At 37.6% G+C, this 16,537-nt stretch overlaps 1 protein-coding gene across 14 annotated transcripts in view; it reads left to right on the top strand.

The window, feature by feature from the left end:
• Nucleotides 1-16,537, top strand: part of LOC116844569 (kazrin) — a 315,333-nt gene that overhangs the window by 176,517 nt on the left and 122,279 nt on the right. For all 14 annotated transcript variants that reach the window (XM_032816274.1, XM_032816273.1, XM_032816276.1 and 11 more), the window contains one exon: nt 10,631-10,743. In XM_032816274.1, the coding sequence (XP_032672165.1) occupies nt 10,717-10,743 (27 nt within the window). In that variant the 5' untranslated portion in view covers nt 10,631-10,716. The remainder of the gene's footprint in view (nt 1-10,630; nt 10,744-16,537) is intronic.

Here is a 16,537-nt window from a genome sequence, read left to right as displayed (position 1 = left end):
TTTTTTATATATTCTAGAGATTATCAAATATTGCTACGCTTAATACTGATTGTTATTAAAAAAAATAACAACAAAAAAGTAGTCTTATTGTTTTATGAGAAAAATGTTGTCAATAAATAATTATAATCAAAAAACGTGCAATAATACATCCTTGTATATTGCATGTCTTAATAAGTCATTTTTAAAAACGTCTGAAAATTAATAATTCGGAAACACGTTTTGTAAAAAATTCCCCATTTTACCCTGCGTCGAAAGTATTATGGGGTTAAGTGATGTTTTTAACATTATTATATGTTTTTATTATATATGCTTTCATTTTAACCTCATTATGTATGGTTTCATTTTTGCGCTATTCCTTCACAGTAAAATGTCTTTTCTTATAATGGATATTTCAAAGAATATTTTGATGAAGTACGAAGAGAGTTGATTTATTTATTTTTAATATGTTTAACGTTTATTTAAACATAGTTCTTATCATATCCTAGGTTCTTTTCTGAAATTAGGTTCTTTTAGAAATCTCATTGACGATACAAAATTTCACGCAATTTAAAATCCCACTTGCGACTCAAAATTGCGCACGATTTAAAATTATATTCGTGATACAAAAATTGTGATGTGGTATATCGCATTTATTCTTAAAAAAAAAATTGCATCGCGATACGCAATTTTATAAATCGCATATTCCTACACGATATAGACGCGAGACGGATAACTGACCACGAAGAAAATCGTCGGTCGTAACATGTTTTCCCTATCCCGGAAGCGTGCGCGCGGTTACGATCCGTCGTTGGTGCGTTGCGTTCGCGAAACATGACGCGAAACAAAATCGCCCTTGGCGTAACGCGTTATGCAACGCGTCGCCATTTTTCTTACCGTTCCAATGCGCCATATTGTTTCCTTCTCCCTTCTCCTATCGACATAAGAATATCCGAACAGAGTGTGTACTGATTTGCGGTAAAGGGAAGTTACCTCAGATAGACAGACGTATGTAAATTTGGCAGCGCGACTTTAATACTATTCGACTTATGAAGGTTACATTTTTTATGAGTGGTTTATGTGTGACTCATATTTATCACATAGAATGAAGAAACAGAAATACAAAAGAAGGAGACGATGGAAATGATCAAAATTTGCTTAAAATAATATATGATGTAAAATGCAATATGAGGAATTGAATATAACTTTTATTAAATTTGTTGCTGTATCAATACAACAAAAGGTTTGCATTAATGTGTGATATAAATTTAATGATTAATTCAATATAGCATGTTTGCTATCACATATATAATCTAAAAAATTGTGAAGTTTCTATCATCGATTATTTTATATTATGATAAACATGTGAGTTTATCTGAAACGATACTTTAGGTACATTTGACTTATATATACTTACTTTGTTTGTGTATAGAGAGAGCGTATTAAATTGTCAAAATTGAGAGTCATTTCTGACGGACTTACTCAGTAATTATATTATTAATAATAATTAATATGAATTTTTATTATTATTAATTATTATTTATTATTTCATATTAATTATATTAATAATTATATTATCGTGTAAATACGTCCCTAATGAATCTCAATTTTAACAGATTAGTGAATTCTCAACTTTATTGTGTCTAAATCATTTCACAATCTTCTGTGTATTTTAAATCATATTAACGACATACAATAAATTGACGCAGCGAATCCTCTCGGATATGCTACTTAAGTCGGTCACATTTCTGTATGAAAACGATTTCGTATAAAGTCGAAGAAGTCGCGGCAGAAAGAAGAACCTTAAGCATCGTTATATTCCCTTTACGCTAATTAGGCTTTCCCCTCGCAAGATTCTGTTCAGATATTCTTAAGTCAATGGTTTCTCTCTTCTCTTTAATTCGAGACCATAACGAATAGCGTTTCATCGCAAAGCACCAATATAATCGCGAGCTGCGGCCCACAGAAGAGACTAAAGCGATAGTCGTAAACTACCCCTTCAGCGCGTCGAACGAAACTGAGCCACTCCGTCGCAGTATCACATTATCTGCGCCATACGCTATAAAGGAGTTCCGGTTTAGCATCGGCCGGCCGACCCGTGTTAGCCCATATAGTTTCCAGTTGCTGTAAAAGCTCATGAAGAATCTCGCTTCCGACACACATCACACACACACACGCCCACACTCACATATACACACACATATACGGAAGGCGCATAATATCGGGTCGCGCTGTATATCAGCGCGATCCCGCGACTCCCCGCCAGGTCGAGGCAACGACGGGGGCGTACCTGTTTGTCTCTCCGTGCGCTCACCTACAGCGGACCTACATACCTTCCTTCCTTCTTTCCCCGACCGGGAAGGTCCTTCCAGCCACGAGCGCGAGAGCTTTTCGCCGTTGCACTTTGATGCATGCACCCTCCAGCGTGGTGTATCGCCGTCGCGTGCCGAGGTCGCAAAACGTGCGCCACGGGGCGAGCCGCCCCATGAAGATGTGGCGGCCCCCTCGCGCGTATCGACACATCGCGCGGAATATTTCAACGCAGCTCGCTCACTTTCGCGAGAGCACGTTTCGCTACGGGGCCACACGTGAGATTTATCGTCTCGCTGGCTCGTGCCGACGCGCCGCGCCCCGCGAACACCGGCATTTCTGGAAATTCGCAACGTGCATTCCCGCCCTGCAGCCTTTGTCCCGCGAACGTTCCAATTCTAATTTCGCGAGACTTGTCCGACTTCGTGTCTTCTGCGAGTGCAGCGCATTTCTCTCGTGAAGAACGATTCTCAACTCTCCGCGTACAATCTTAGTTTTCGGAACTTACCGTACAACTTGGTTCTGTCAAACCTAGGCGACTTTGAATTATCACATGCATACAATTTTGTTGAAAATCACTATTTTTGACGCATTTATTTTCCAAAGATACAGAAGAATCTTAGCTAGAAATAGTAGCACAAAAAATCAAAATCTACAAACAAATTTGCACTATTTTGAAATTCTTCTGGATCCTTTAGCGCTTATAAATAAATATATAGTAATTTTGATATTTACAAACATATCATTTAATAATAATATAATTAATAATTAATTTCTGTATTTACAAAGACTAGAAGAATTTCCGAGAATATTTTTTCCATCATATTTTCCCTGGATGACGGTTCTATTTACTTTTGCTTAAGAATTATTTTGCTATGATTCAGAGATGTATATTTTATTGATTTTACTAAGTATATACTATATATAAGAATAATACCGAATAGAAACAATAAAATATTGATAGACATGAATTCAACATAGAGGGGGGAGGGGCATTCAATATGTTAAGCTTATATTGTCAATATTATTCACCTTGACTTTCTATGATTTAATAAAAAGAAATATTTGTAATAAGTACTACTTTTATTTTTTTCTTGTAAAAAAATGATTGGAAACGTTAAGACAGAAATTGGAAGTGAGTAAGAAAACAATTATGGGAGTAAAAATTGGTAATAACGATTATGGCTATCAGCATTGGCAATCCAGGGTTAATAGCGATCGATAAATAACGTCGACAGCGAGGTACTTGCACTCTGCTGAATTTTTCGTTCCACGAAAATGATGGCGAGGCAAGAACGCCGTTCCCGTACTTCTCGACTTGTCGTAAATACCTTTCCCCAAGATAGAAACAATCCCCTCCTCCCAACCCCCGACTCGTTCGTAAGAATTCGGGACGCGTTCCCTTCCCACAGCGATCGTTCTTCAGACTTCAGAGATCGCCGGGCGAGTTACACTTCTTGCAGGAGCGAGCTGTAAACGAACGCTTATGGTTAACCGTTGATGCGGAAGCACGCGGCTTTAATCGGGAATCTCCGGCACGAAGCACCGTCGAGGTTTCTTCCTGCGTTTGAGATAGTAACGCTCGCTCGAGATTATTCGAGCAAGGGTGCTCGACGTAACACCGGCGCGATGGTGCTTCCTGCCGTGTTTGAAGAACGTTGCGATATCGAGATCCAGGCCTTTCGTGAAGAAAGGGGTCCTCTCTTTGCTTATCTGCTCATTCAGGCGTGTTTTTTACCTGCTTATCCGCGATCAATCGGCTTAAAGGTGACGGCCAGGAATCGCAACTGCCGTCTCATCGCAAATCGCTCAACACGTTCACCGCCGCGTCGACTCCCATTCATTACTTCGGGAGAAACACGAATAAGTTTGAATGAACAATGATACGGATAAATGCGATTTGCGAATGTATTTGTCGCGTACAATCGCCTCTCTATTGGCTATTAACTTAATTTTTTATATGCAATTAATAATTGCAATACATAAATTCAAAAGCAATATCGTTTTTTTCTGTTTATCTCTTTTTAAGGCAATGTATAGCCACAGATGATTGAAGGTTACAACATTTCCTCGCGATGAGTTTAACCACGCATCTTATTTCCAATAGAAAAATGTTTTTTGAGAATTATACTAAAATTCAAAGTTGCGAAATTCATGGAAAAAAATTGCACGGAGAGAAACGATTGATTGAATAAACGCAATAATAACACAACCATAAAGTGCGTTTTGCTTGAAGCAGGATTTATGATTCTTACGAATCAAATTCGATTCTTAAAAATATTTGCACAATTTCTTATTCTTAAGAACCGACTTTGGTTTATAAGAATCAGAAATTTTGTTCCCCCAAAACGCTTTTAGTTGTGCTATGTCACTGTCATGTTAATTCAGCTAACCTTTTTTTCTTCGTGAGCTGCAACCTTTGATCACCTGACTGTGTCTAATATTTTAGAAACTTTTTACTATTTTTCTTTTTATTTCTACTTATTATTAGATGCTTTTATTTCTACTTATTATTAGATGCTTTTTCTTTTTATTAAAATTGAATAGATACTTTTTTACTTTTATTAAAATTCGTTTTATTAAAATTCTCAAATACAGAGTGAGTCAATAATTATTGCCACTTTAAATATTTTCGAGACAAGAAACAAAGGTGATCTTCACATTTTCGAAGCTACTTTACTTTTAGAAAAAAGTTTCTTATTGCATCTTCTTGGCGCACTGAGAAAAAAATGTTTGGTGATTATAACAATAATCACATATAGAGAAATAATTACTATAAATTATGGCAAGAAAACTATTGTTTTATTAAATTCTACTATAATACCAGTGATAAAACCTTATATGCATATTATTACTCCTATTTTCATGTTGGGACAATCTAAAAATATGCTTAGAGCCAAAAATAACTATAATTTTAATTAGATCAACTGTTTTTATTGTGGTTACGTTTCTTCTGGGAGGAGTAGCTTTGAAAATATCATAGTCACCTTTGTGTCTTATTCAAGATATTTAAGGTAGCAATAGTTATATTAATTCACTGTATATATGAATTAATTTTATAAATCATATGGTATTGTAATTTGCTAACATTGGTAACGTCAATATAATAGTATATTTCGTGCGCTATATTTGAAATGGTTTGTGCTCGCAGGAATTCATCCCATAGCTCTGAATATATTAACGAATATATTAATTATTACGCTTCAATAATAATAATGATAATCATAATCATCATCATCATCATCATCATCATAATGTCATAGTGCCCATGGCAGTCTTCCTGTTAATCGCAGTTCTAGATAATTCCGTCGACCCTTCCACGTTCGTAGCAATTTCCCCTTTCTTGTTATTTGCTGTATGATACCTGAAATAAGAATCACCAAAGAGAAGAACGAACGTCGCGCTATATCGCGGCGATACAGTTGCCGAGGACGGGGCAAAACGTTATCTCATCTTTTCGTTCGTGTCGAGGATATATCTATCACCAGCTCCGCGAAGTTTAGTTTCTCGATCTTCGGTGAGGAAGAACAATTTTACGACGAGTCGTTCCTCGAGATCCCGCGATAACATGGCCGTTCTTTTCGTGAGCTTCGCGGAACGTTCCCGGAGATTCGACCTTCCAGAAATCCTGCGAAGTTCGTATCTTATTCTAGGGAAGACTTTTTGTCTTCGGCAAGCTTGTCGATAAAACATGTCCCTGATATACTTTAGAGTTCTCCAGCGAGCGGCACTTTAATTGCGTTTAATTGCATTCCCGGCGCAACAAATAATCCGCGATCTAATCGCGTCCGGGCTCGTTACCAGAGCCGTCTTCGCGTCGCGATAATCGCGGCAGAACGGCGAACTCGTTTCCGGACGAAAGCGCGTCCGTATGAAAAATCGCGTGTGTCTGCACGCGCGATTAAAACTGGATTAATGGTAAACGTCATTAAATTCTCGTCAGCTACCGTCGCGCGAAGCGCGCCGCCGATGCAATTATGAGCTCTCACGCGATTGGCTCCGAGCGATTTCAAAATTTTTCAGTGAATAAGCGACATTTTAAGCCGGCGGTTTTTCGGCCGCGCTTCTCGATGCTGTATTAATCGCGCTTATTTTAATATCGCACCGCTTCCGTCGCTCTCTGCTTCGATACCGCGCCTTCACATCCTCTCTCTTTCTTTCTTTCGCTTCCTCCGCAAGACTGGTTACTCCTAGACTTGTATCGTAGGTGCGATTTATGAAATCGTGTATTACGATGTAATCTTTTTTAGGAATCATGATGTGCAATATATCACACCACGATTATGAATTACAAATGCGCTGTGATTTTAAATCACGCGCAATTTTATATTACAAGTGCAATGTTGAATCATGAAAAAATTCGAGTCATGAGAAGAATCGTAATGTTTAAATAAATGTTAAACATATTAAAAATAAATGAGTCAACTCTCTTTTCGCACTGCATCAAAATATTCTTTTAAATATTCTTTTAAATATATACTATAAGAAAACACAAGTTTTACTGTAAAAGAATAGCTAAAAATGAAAACGTAATAAAATTAAATAATATTATCTTAAAAACATCACTTATGCCTAACTTCATTATGCTTTCTACGCGGAGCAAAATAGGAAACATATTTTACAAAACGTATTTATTTCTGAACCATTAATTTTCAAATATTTTTAAAAGTAACTTATTAAAACATGCAATATATAAGAATATGTTATTATACGTTTAATTGATTATAAATGTTTATTGACAACATTTTTCTCATAAAATAATAAGACTATTTTTTGTTATCTTCTTTTATTAAAATATTAATGACAATTAATGTTAAGTGCAGCAATTTTTGGTAATCTTTTAAAACATATATAAAAACATTTAAATAAAAATCATATGAAAAAAATAATGCAACTTATTAAATAATACATACTTAATATTTTAAATTCGTTGTAATGGAATAATCCCATTATGCTTCTAAATAATATATAAGTCTATAAATGGATTAGATAGTATAAAATATTATAGATTGTCGCACGATATTTGTACAGATATTGAAATGACTAAATGACGAGTGATTTTGAATCGCAGGCACGATTTTGCGCAATCGCGCGTATCACATTGCGATTGCAGAAAAGAAAATCGCAATGTTTGCGATATATCGCGAAATCTCATATCCCTACTTGCGTCTCGAAACTCCGTCGCGCGCGCGTAATTCAGAACTCCCCTCGAATTTCGCTCGCGCCACATCAAAGTAATCGGGCATGTGCCGCGTATAAGCAACCGGCTAAATTCGCGTTTAAGTACTCACAGAGTTCCGCGACGCAGGTAATACCACCGCGCACACGTTCTCCGCTGGGGAAAGTTGATCGTTCGTCGGAAAATAGTTACCGTTTTCCTTTGAGAACGGCGGCCTCGCGTTGCAGGAGAGGCGTCTGCGCGGGCCCCCTTTGAGATGTAATAAAATTCTCCTCTATTATTTCTACCTGTACGCGCAGCGGCCGCGAACTGCAAACTGGAACGTCTAATTTCACGGCTCAAAAATACAGACAGATCGGCACGCGGGATCTCAGGTGCGCGGGATCTTTGTCTCTTTTCACTGCTCGAAAATACATTCGGGTAGGAGAAGCGGCATATTGAGATGGAATAGATAGATAGAGAAAGAGAAAGAGAGAGAAAGAGAAAGAGAGAGAGGGGAAGCGTTATTATACGTTCTGGAACAAGACTCTTTAAAGCGCTATAACTTAATTCATACAATGCGAAATGATATAAACTATAGATATACTAAAAAGGAAATATAAGATATAGATATATATGAAAAGTAAGAATAAAAGAAAATAAATATAAGATGGAATTAAAATTTCCTGAATTATAAGTCAATCATGTAATGTAGAATAGATCAATAATTTAATTCATACTATAGAATGATATAAATATACACATACCAAAATAGAAATACAGAATATAGATACAAAGAAAGAAAAGAATAAAAAATGAAAATAAATGCGAAAAGAAAGAGAGAGGGTAGAGGGAGTGCAAGAGAGAGAGAGAGAGAGAGAGAGAGAGAGAGAGAGAGAGAGAGAAATTTCAGCGTGATATCGTGGCGAAGCCACGAGGACGCGCGTCCGTTCCGAGCTAGCTTCGGCAGCCTCTACGAAACGAGCTCCTCTCACGAACTTGTCGATAACAGTTTGGCAACCCTCGGGCCTTTCCACCTTCGCGCCACGACTACCGACTACCACGGGAATTCAATTATCCCGCCGTTCGAACGGGTCAGGCCGTGTGAAGATAATACGAGACGAGCAGGTCGAGAGAGACAAGGCCGGCCATCTTGGCCGATGTGACCGGAGCTTGTTGGAAATCCCGGTGACTCCCGGCATGTCTCCTGGATGAAAAGCTTAATGTGTCCGATGGCGCGTGTACATGGCCGTCGAGCAGCCACTTCTATGTGCCGACGATTTTCATCGAGCGGTTACTTAGTGCCGAACAGCGCTTACGCGAGTGAGTCGTGAGATAAGACGGTAATGTCGGTGTAACAAATGTTTACGTAATTAATCGGGCAGCGTGGGTATGTAGGCGAAGGATGTGTAGCGAAAATACAGCCTTGATATTACAGTCATCCTTCCAAATATCTCTCTCAGAGTCTTGTTATTACATTTGCCGGAGTTTATATTGCCTTGTTATTACTTTATCAAAGTTTATATTGTCTTGTTATTGTATTGCCAGAGTTTTGTGTCCGTCGAATAAGAACGGAGGAATCTCTTTAGCACTAATGATAGTTGACATGCCATAATGATCACAGGTTACAATGTACTTTATTAATTTACGTATATAAACTGCAATTAATTGTATCTGTCCTATTAGAGTTATGGTTAATGAGAAGCTAAGAAAATAAGACAAAAATATATGCGTTATGAATTGTATTTATTCATTTATTTTTGGACATTTTTGAACTATCGAATATTTGATGGGAGACAATTTTAGCGAGACAATCAACGTGTTAAGAAAAAAAAGAAAAAGAAAATAAACCGCATTCGGAAACCTTAGAACCTTTAAAAAGTATAAAATATAATTTTGAGTCAATATATTCTCCTACACTTATATTGCTATTCTAATGTTTTAACGATATTAGAAATCGGCGCGCGAAAACCTGACTGATTGTATCAATCATATTTTTTATATACATGTAGAATTAGTTGTCTACCTAATTTGTCTTTTCCGCGTTAACTTCTAATATTGTTGGGTAATTAGACTCAAATTGCAAGTAGATAGGAATATCAATTCAAAATTATTTCTTTTTTTAAAGCTTTTGAAGTTTTTGAAGTTTTAAAACTAGTTTTTTTTTTTAATTTTTTATTTCATATTCTTTTTAATTATTTATTAAAAATCTGTCTTTGAAGTCGATTAAAAAAAGATTTTCTTGAAATAAAAATTACGTCTTGTAACTTTAGATGTTCTCTAATTTTCAAGAAAGTAATGTAATTACTCAATTTTCAAGTTACCTGAATAAATCTGAGTAATGGCATTGATTTAAGAACTACATGAAGGTAACGTACTGAACAACCCAAAACAAATTTCATCTCGATATATCTGACGGCTCTAGAGTTATGAAGGAATGTAAAAACAAATATCTATTTTCAAGGAGTTTTCTATTTCAGTTTATCTTAAAAGCATCGGCAGGAAGAATATGCTATCTCTCTCTCGTATAATAACATCTCTTACGAAGAATATGCTATCTCTCTCTCGTATAATAACATCTCTTACGAGATCGACTCTTTCGTTCTCTCTCAACTTACATCTTAGAGAATTTATAAACATTGTGTTGCGAGATAACTGTCGAAGCCTCGGTGGCCGAATGGAAAGGCGTCCCGCCCGGAAATTTGGGGAGGTTCCAGATTCGAGTCCTGGCGGAGGCAGTTTTTTCGCAACATAATATAAGGAATCTATTTGAGTCATTTATTTAATGGGGCTTTGGGATTTTAATAATAAAAAATATATATTTAAAAATTGGGACTCAAGGATCGATCTAAGTATGGGAGGTGATTTTCCGCGTACGATAATCGAAGAAAAACTTCGATATGTGCGTTTAACATACTGGACAATTTTATCCTCCCACAATCATATTAATATTAAATAAAGTAATATTAGTATTTAATAGCACTAAGAGACATCCGTGCTTGCTCCTTATGTGCCGTTAATTTCTCATTATTAGTTTATCTATTTTCAAGGAGCTTTCTATTTCAGTTTATATAAAAACAAACATACACATATAAAACAAACTGAAAGCCTCCTTTCGGTTAACATTAATATTTTTTACGGTGTTACAACTTGTAGTGCATTCGCGTCTTCCTTTCTCTGTTGCAGCCCTTAAGACCCTGAATCATTTGAACAAGGAAGGCGAGGCGCTTGCCCTTCAGGATGACCTCACAACGAACCCCACCTTGGCCTTGATGCGGCGCATCCTTGCAGATGCACAGGTAAGTGCAACGTCAGTTCCAAAGAAGCGCATGAGAGCGAGATTTTCCGAGTGAGTTTCGTGATTGTCTAGAGATTGGCTAGAGTTTCCAAATGAAATCGTGGATGCAATCGCGAACGGACGAACTGGCATTCTCCCGATAACGTTAGATCCGCAATTGGGCGAAGCGAAGCTCTCTCGGCACAGCCAAAATACACGCGATTATAAATCGCCTCACACGCATCCCATAGTAACAGCGAACTCGATTCAAGCGGCGCCTACGTCGCGAGGTTAATTATCGAGCAGATAAGGGGCTGTCTATACACCCATTGATATCGAAATCCATTGTCTACCGTGAATAGCAAACTATCATACTGGGTGTTCCACATCAAAGCATTGAAGTGTAGAAAATAGTAGAAGTTAAACCAGGACGAAATATTTTTTGCCATTTTTTTAATACGACCAATACTTCACGAGTTATTAATTAATTAAGCTTGATAATTGGCGGAGCACTGAGCGCCGAAAAAACGCGAACTCCCGCTTCTTGGACTGATACCGTCAGTAATTCTGATTAGTCGTGAGAGGAGAGCTCACTGGTCAAAATATCCAAGTGGAGTCTGTTTCTCAGAAAATATCAATTAGAGCGTACTAAGCATCAAACTTAATTAATTGATAACTCATTGGCTGTTGTTCTTACTGAAAAATGGCAAGGGACACTTCTACCGTCTGGCATTTGGCATGGGACACCCTGTATATCGCAGACGTGATCACGCGCCTCTCCTGGCACAGACTACGTTACCCCAGGTTACTCGTAGAAACGTTGGCCCTTGTCGCACGTGCGCCCAAGTCCCGCAATTACATCTCGACGTTACGAGGATTGATAATTAATTCGGATAATGGGTTTCTTCTCGCGAACATTTCTCCCCGTACACTCGTTCTCTATCCTTTCTTATCGCAATTCCGATATCCCGCGCCCCAGCCGTGCTCGATTGCGTGGTCATTCAATTAACGTATTCCTTGCGAGATACAATTGCTCTTATTTATGGAGCTGTTCGCCATTAATGAGGCAAGTTAAAAGAATCAATGGAGATACAACGTTCTTCCTGGGTCTTTCTGGGTTTTTTTCTAAGTACAGGATATTTTTTTTAAGGATCCGCACGCATCTTCTCAAATGAAAAGTTAAAAATGTCGGGGGTGAGGGGGTGTCGTGGTCATTCAATTAACGTACTCCTTGCGAGATACAATTGCTCTTATTTATGGGGCTGTTCGCCATTAATGAGGCAAGCTAAAAGAATCAATGGAGATACAACGTGCTTCCTGGGTCTTTCTGGGTTTTTTTCTAAGTACAGGATATTTTTTTTAAGGATCCGCGCGCATCTTCTCAAATGAAAAGTTAAAAATGTCGGGGGTGAGGGGGTCTAGTTGAGCGCGATTTACGCATCGAGAGGACCGACGTGCGCGTTCATCAAAATGCTGATAGCCTGAGAACTCATTCATTGTTGGGCGCGAGCGGCTCTCTCAAGGCGAGAAACTGTCGCGAGCGCGATTTTCAAGAAAGCGAGGAGCCGAGGATTCGAAGGGGTTAATTGTCAGACGGACAAGGGCTCGCTCTATTGATAGCGGGCTCCTTTGTCCACCGCTAACTATTGTTACCCATGGACGCGCGCGATCCCCCGCTGCGGCTGCGATTTGCCAGCATTTCCCTGGGGACTCCGCCGGTCGATGTGTATTACGAGGCAGAGAGAGAGAGAGAAAGAAAAAGAGAGAGAAAAAGAGAGCGAGAGAGAGAGAGAAAGAAAGAGAGGGAGAAAGAGAGAGTGAGGAAAAAAGGAGACTCGTTGTCGGAGAGGGCTGGTTCGTACAGGGAGAAAAAAGGGGCCGACGGTGAGCCGCGCGACAAGCTTCATCGGCGCAAATAAAATAACAAAATAAGGATCGAAGCGGAAAAAGTGTCCTTAGCGTGATGGCGTTCTCTCGTCGCTCCCGATATTTCGTTCGACTCGCGTAGATATGAGACTGCTTCGTGTAACAACGTGATCGTAGTCCATGGTCGCCTATATCTCGTCGCGATCGATAGTAGATTTTTTTCAAAGAGAGAGAGAGAGTATTGGCTATACTTGGGTAAAAACGCGCATACAAATGAAGTAATTGCGATAATAACGCGACTGCAATACGCACAACGGTATGCCCGGTTAAACAGTAAAATAACGACGCGATTCAAATAGACAGGTGTATGTAAATTGTTGAGCAATTTTATTAGTTGCGCGATTTGTCAAGGATGCGTCTCTCATGATTGTGGTTCACATGACATATATATAGAAATTTCATATTTAGAAATTTCTGTTAAAATAAAGTAGAAAAGAAATAGTTAAAATTAAATAAAATAGAAAAAAAAGACGTTAAAAATAGTCAAAATTTGCGCAAAACGATATCTCGCAATAGAAATTTCCCAAGATTTCCCCAGATGCAGATTCTGATTAGAATTCTCAAATTTATTGCGAAATTGGTTATCTAATTACGATATTGGGAATTTCATTCTAGTCCCAAATGTGTGTTCTCTGTCTAGAATTAAAACAGAAATATTGTAACTTACGTTTTTTTCGTTAGTAATATCGTTAGTAATAACATTTTTTAGTTAATAATATCGATATATTTGTGGTATCAAAGAAGGAATCCTATTTTTATATCAATTATTGTAGTCAATAGAATAAAATATCAATCAATATAATATTTTTTTAAAGCACTTTGTGCATTTTACTGAATAATGAAATTATTTTGAAAATTAATATTATTCAATTCTAATGTAAAATAAAGACTAGAAAAAATATTTTAAGTTTCTCTATTTAAATAAAATCGCATGTTTGAAACTTTACACTTTTAACTAAAACCCATAATTATTTTGAAAAATCGAACAGGATCCCAATTAGATCTCAAGAAATTTTCATATTCAGAATATGAAAATGATATGACAATCTGAATTTAATTATTAATAAACCCGTTACTGTATTAATATAACATTTATATTTACACTATTGTATGATGTAAATATGTTAATTAATTGAATATATTATAATTTGCCTCATAAATGAAATTAAAAAAAATTGTTTTACATTGTGATATTCATGAAAGTCTGTTTGGAATGTGGTAATTTTTTATCACGCACTGAAAACAAGATTTTACCATCGAAACAAAATTTAATACACTGGACTATATGATTTAGTTAAACTGGAATCAAACAAATGTTTGATATTTGCAACCAGAAAATTTAATTACCACTATTGTATTTCACTTTCTTAATAATACGAGTACTTAACACAAGTCACCAAAATGCTAATCAAATCGTATGTATCAAATATCTTAGTTGCAAATACGAAGATAATCGTTTTAGTGCGCGGTCGTACACTGCGACAGTTTCAACCGATAATTCCGCACGCCTTGACTAATTAAAGGAACACCGTCGCGAGCTCGCGCACGATTCGCAGTTCTCTTTCTCCTCCTCCTCCTTGTCCTTCTTCTTCCACAGATCGTCGCTGTGCGGTGAGATTAAGTCGAGAGCGGGTTACTGTTCCCCGTCTAAAATTGGAAGGTCAAAGTCGGGCGTCAGGAACATGCAAACTAATCAGCCAAAGTCGACGCTCCCGTCTACGTACACTCGCTATGCTCGAGTAAGCTTAAAGGTGGATTCAAAGGACAAACCCTTGTGTAATGACTTCGCCGGCGGGGTTGGTTGGTGGTGTCGAGGGGTTACCGTGTTTCGTAGCTGGCTTCCGTGCTGGGGGCTTTCCCAGGATGAGACTCGAGTGACGTGTGCGACGCGCATCGGATCGCGCGTGCAAAAGAGCCTCGCATACGCGAATCGAAGTCGGAGGTAGCAGGCATTATTCTCGGGAAAAGCATCGTGCTTTCTGTCGGTTCGTTCTGTCGCGTCGTTTTCATGCTAACCCTTCGGATAAAAAGGGCGCGGCTAAACGCCCATATAGGAAAGACCGGGGCTAGATGCCCTATATTTTAGAATTTTGAAGTTACAATTTCTCAGGTAACTAATTATTATGATTAATTGTATAAACGTGATAGAGTCAATCTTTTTCTATGTATTAATGTTCGCCACGACTCTATTAACCGTATATTTTGTTTTGTAATAATCAAAATATGGTCATCTTCCCTCGGCATCGAGTTCAGTCGCCCAATAGCTCAGAATAAAAGAAGTATAACGTCCCTATTTTTTCATACTTTTATTGTTTCAGTTCTTGAAATTAAGGCTCCCTTATTTTATGTCTGTGTGCAAAACTTTATAGAAATTTATTCTGTACAAAAAATAATGCCCATTTCCCATATTCCTTTTGTCAAAACCCATTCTCATCACCAGAGGGAAAGGAGTGAAATTTGGCAGCACTCTTTCACGCAACGCCAACGACCATTGACACTCGATCGTTTCGGTCGAAGCGCATACGATGCGTATTTTGCGACGCGCGTGTGCTCGGCGCATTTAATCACGTTTATTAATACGAGAATGCAAAACAAACGGCATTATCACCGATAATCTCTCGCTGTCTCAATAATTGCGATATCATTTTTAATCGCACACCTCCGGCGGAAAATCTGTGCGAGCGCGCGCAGCAGCAGCGCAGTAATATCCGATATTGATTACGTTGTTACGTAATAAAAGGTAAGCGAGAACGACGTCATGCTGTATTTTCATTTCGGCGTGTCACTCGTTCCATGGGGGTAACGCGCGTCGAAAGCACTCTCTGTTAAAAGAGCCGTCAGACTTGTTAATGTTTGATGTAATGATTTTCACAGGACGCACATAGATTAATGTTGGCGTACGGCTAATTTCGTGACATATTGCTGCAGACGGCAAATACGAAACGTTTTACGCGGCGTAATGTACGAGGGATATAATTACGTCCCAAATACAAAATCGTGTAGAGTTTCGTTCCGGCGGTCTAATTATTACGTTATCGTCATTTAGTTGCCGTCATTACCGCGGGTAAATTTGTGTAACATTGTGATGTAGCATTTGTGATGTAGCATTATTGACACGTCTCTCCGATGCCTCCGACATTCCTGAGAAGACAGAGGAGAGAGAGAGAGAAAAAGAGAGAGAGAGAGAGAGAGAGAGAGAGAGAGCGAGAGAGAGAGAGAGAAAGAGATGCGTTTATTAACATTTTAGGGTTTAATCCTTGCTTATAAATAAATTATTTTAGTAGATATGTTTATAAATAATAAATTTTTAATATGTTTATAAATAATAAATTTTTCTGCAGTAATATAAATATATAAGGCATGACAATGCGAATTAATGTTTCATACGCAAATAAGAGTAAAGCTCTTGTTTTAAAATAGCCAATAATTTCGCGTTTTTTACTTGTTTTGAGTAAATTTTGATCATTTTTTCATATTTATACCGTAGAAAGAGAGAGAGAGAGAGAGAGAGAGAGAGAGAGAGAGAGAGAGAGAGAGAGATGGGTTTATTATTATTCTAGAGCTTTTGACTGTCTAGGTTTGCAAATAAATGATTTCGTTAAATATATTTACAAATAATAAATTTTTATGTAGTAACACAGGTATGCAGAAAGTAATTTTAAGTAAATTACTTAAAATTATTTATTAGTAATTTTAAGTTGTGAATTAATCTTTTTTATTATACTTAAGAATAAAGTTCCTGTTCAAAAATAGCCAATAATTTCGTGCTTTTTATTTGATTTGAGTAAATTTTTATCATTCCTTTCGTAGAAAGTTAGAGAGAGAAAGAAGGGAACGAGCGGCAGAGTTTATATAAGCTAGAACGAGATTTATTATTTCCTTTTATTATC

This window comes from Odontomachus brunneus, unplaced genomic scaffold, assembly GCF_010583005.1.
Source record: "Odontomachus brunneus isolate Ranch 3 - 2012 unplaced genomic scaffold, Obru_v1 Obru_scaffold_042, whole genome shotgun sequence".
Taxonomy (NCBI): domain Eukaryota; kingdom Metazoa; phylum Arthropoda; class Insecta; order Hymenoptera; family Formicidae; genus Odontomachus; species Odontomachus brunneus.
The sequence above is the reverse complement of the archived record's forward strand: the minus strand, read 5'-3'. Positions and strand labels throughout refer to the sequence as shown.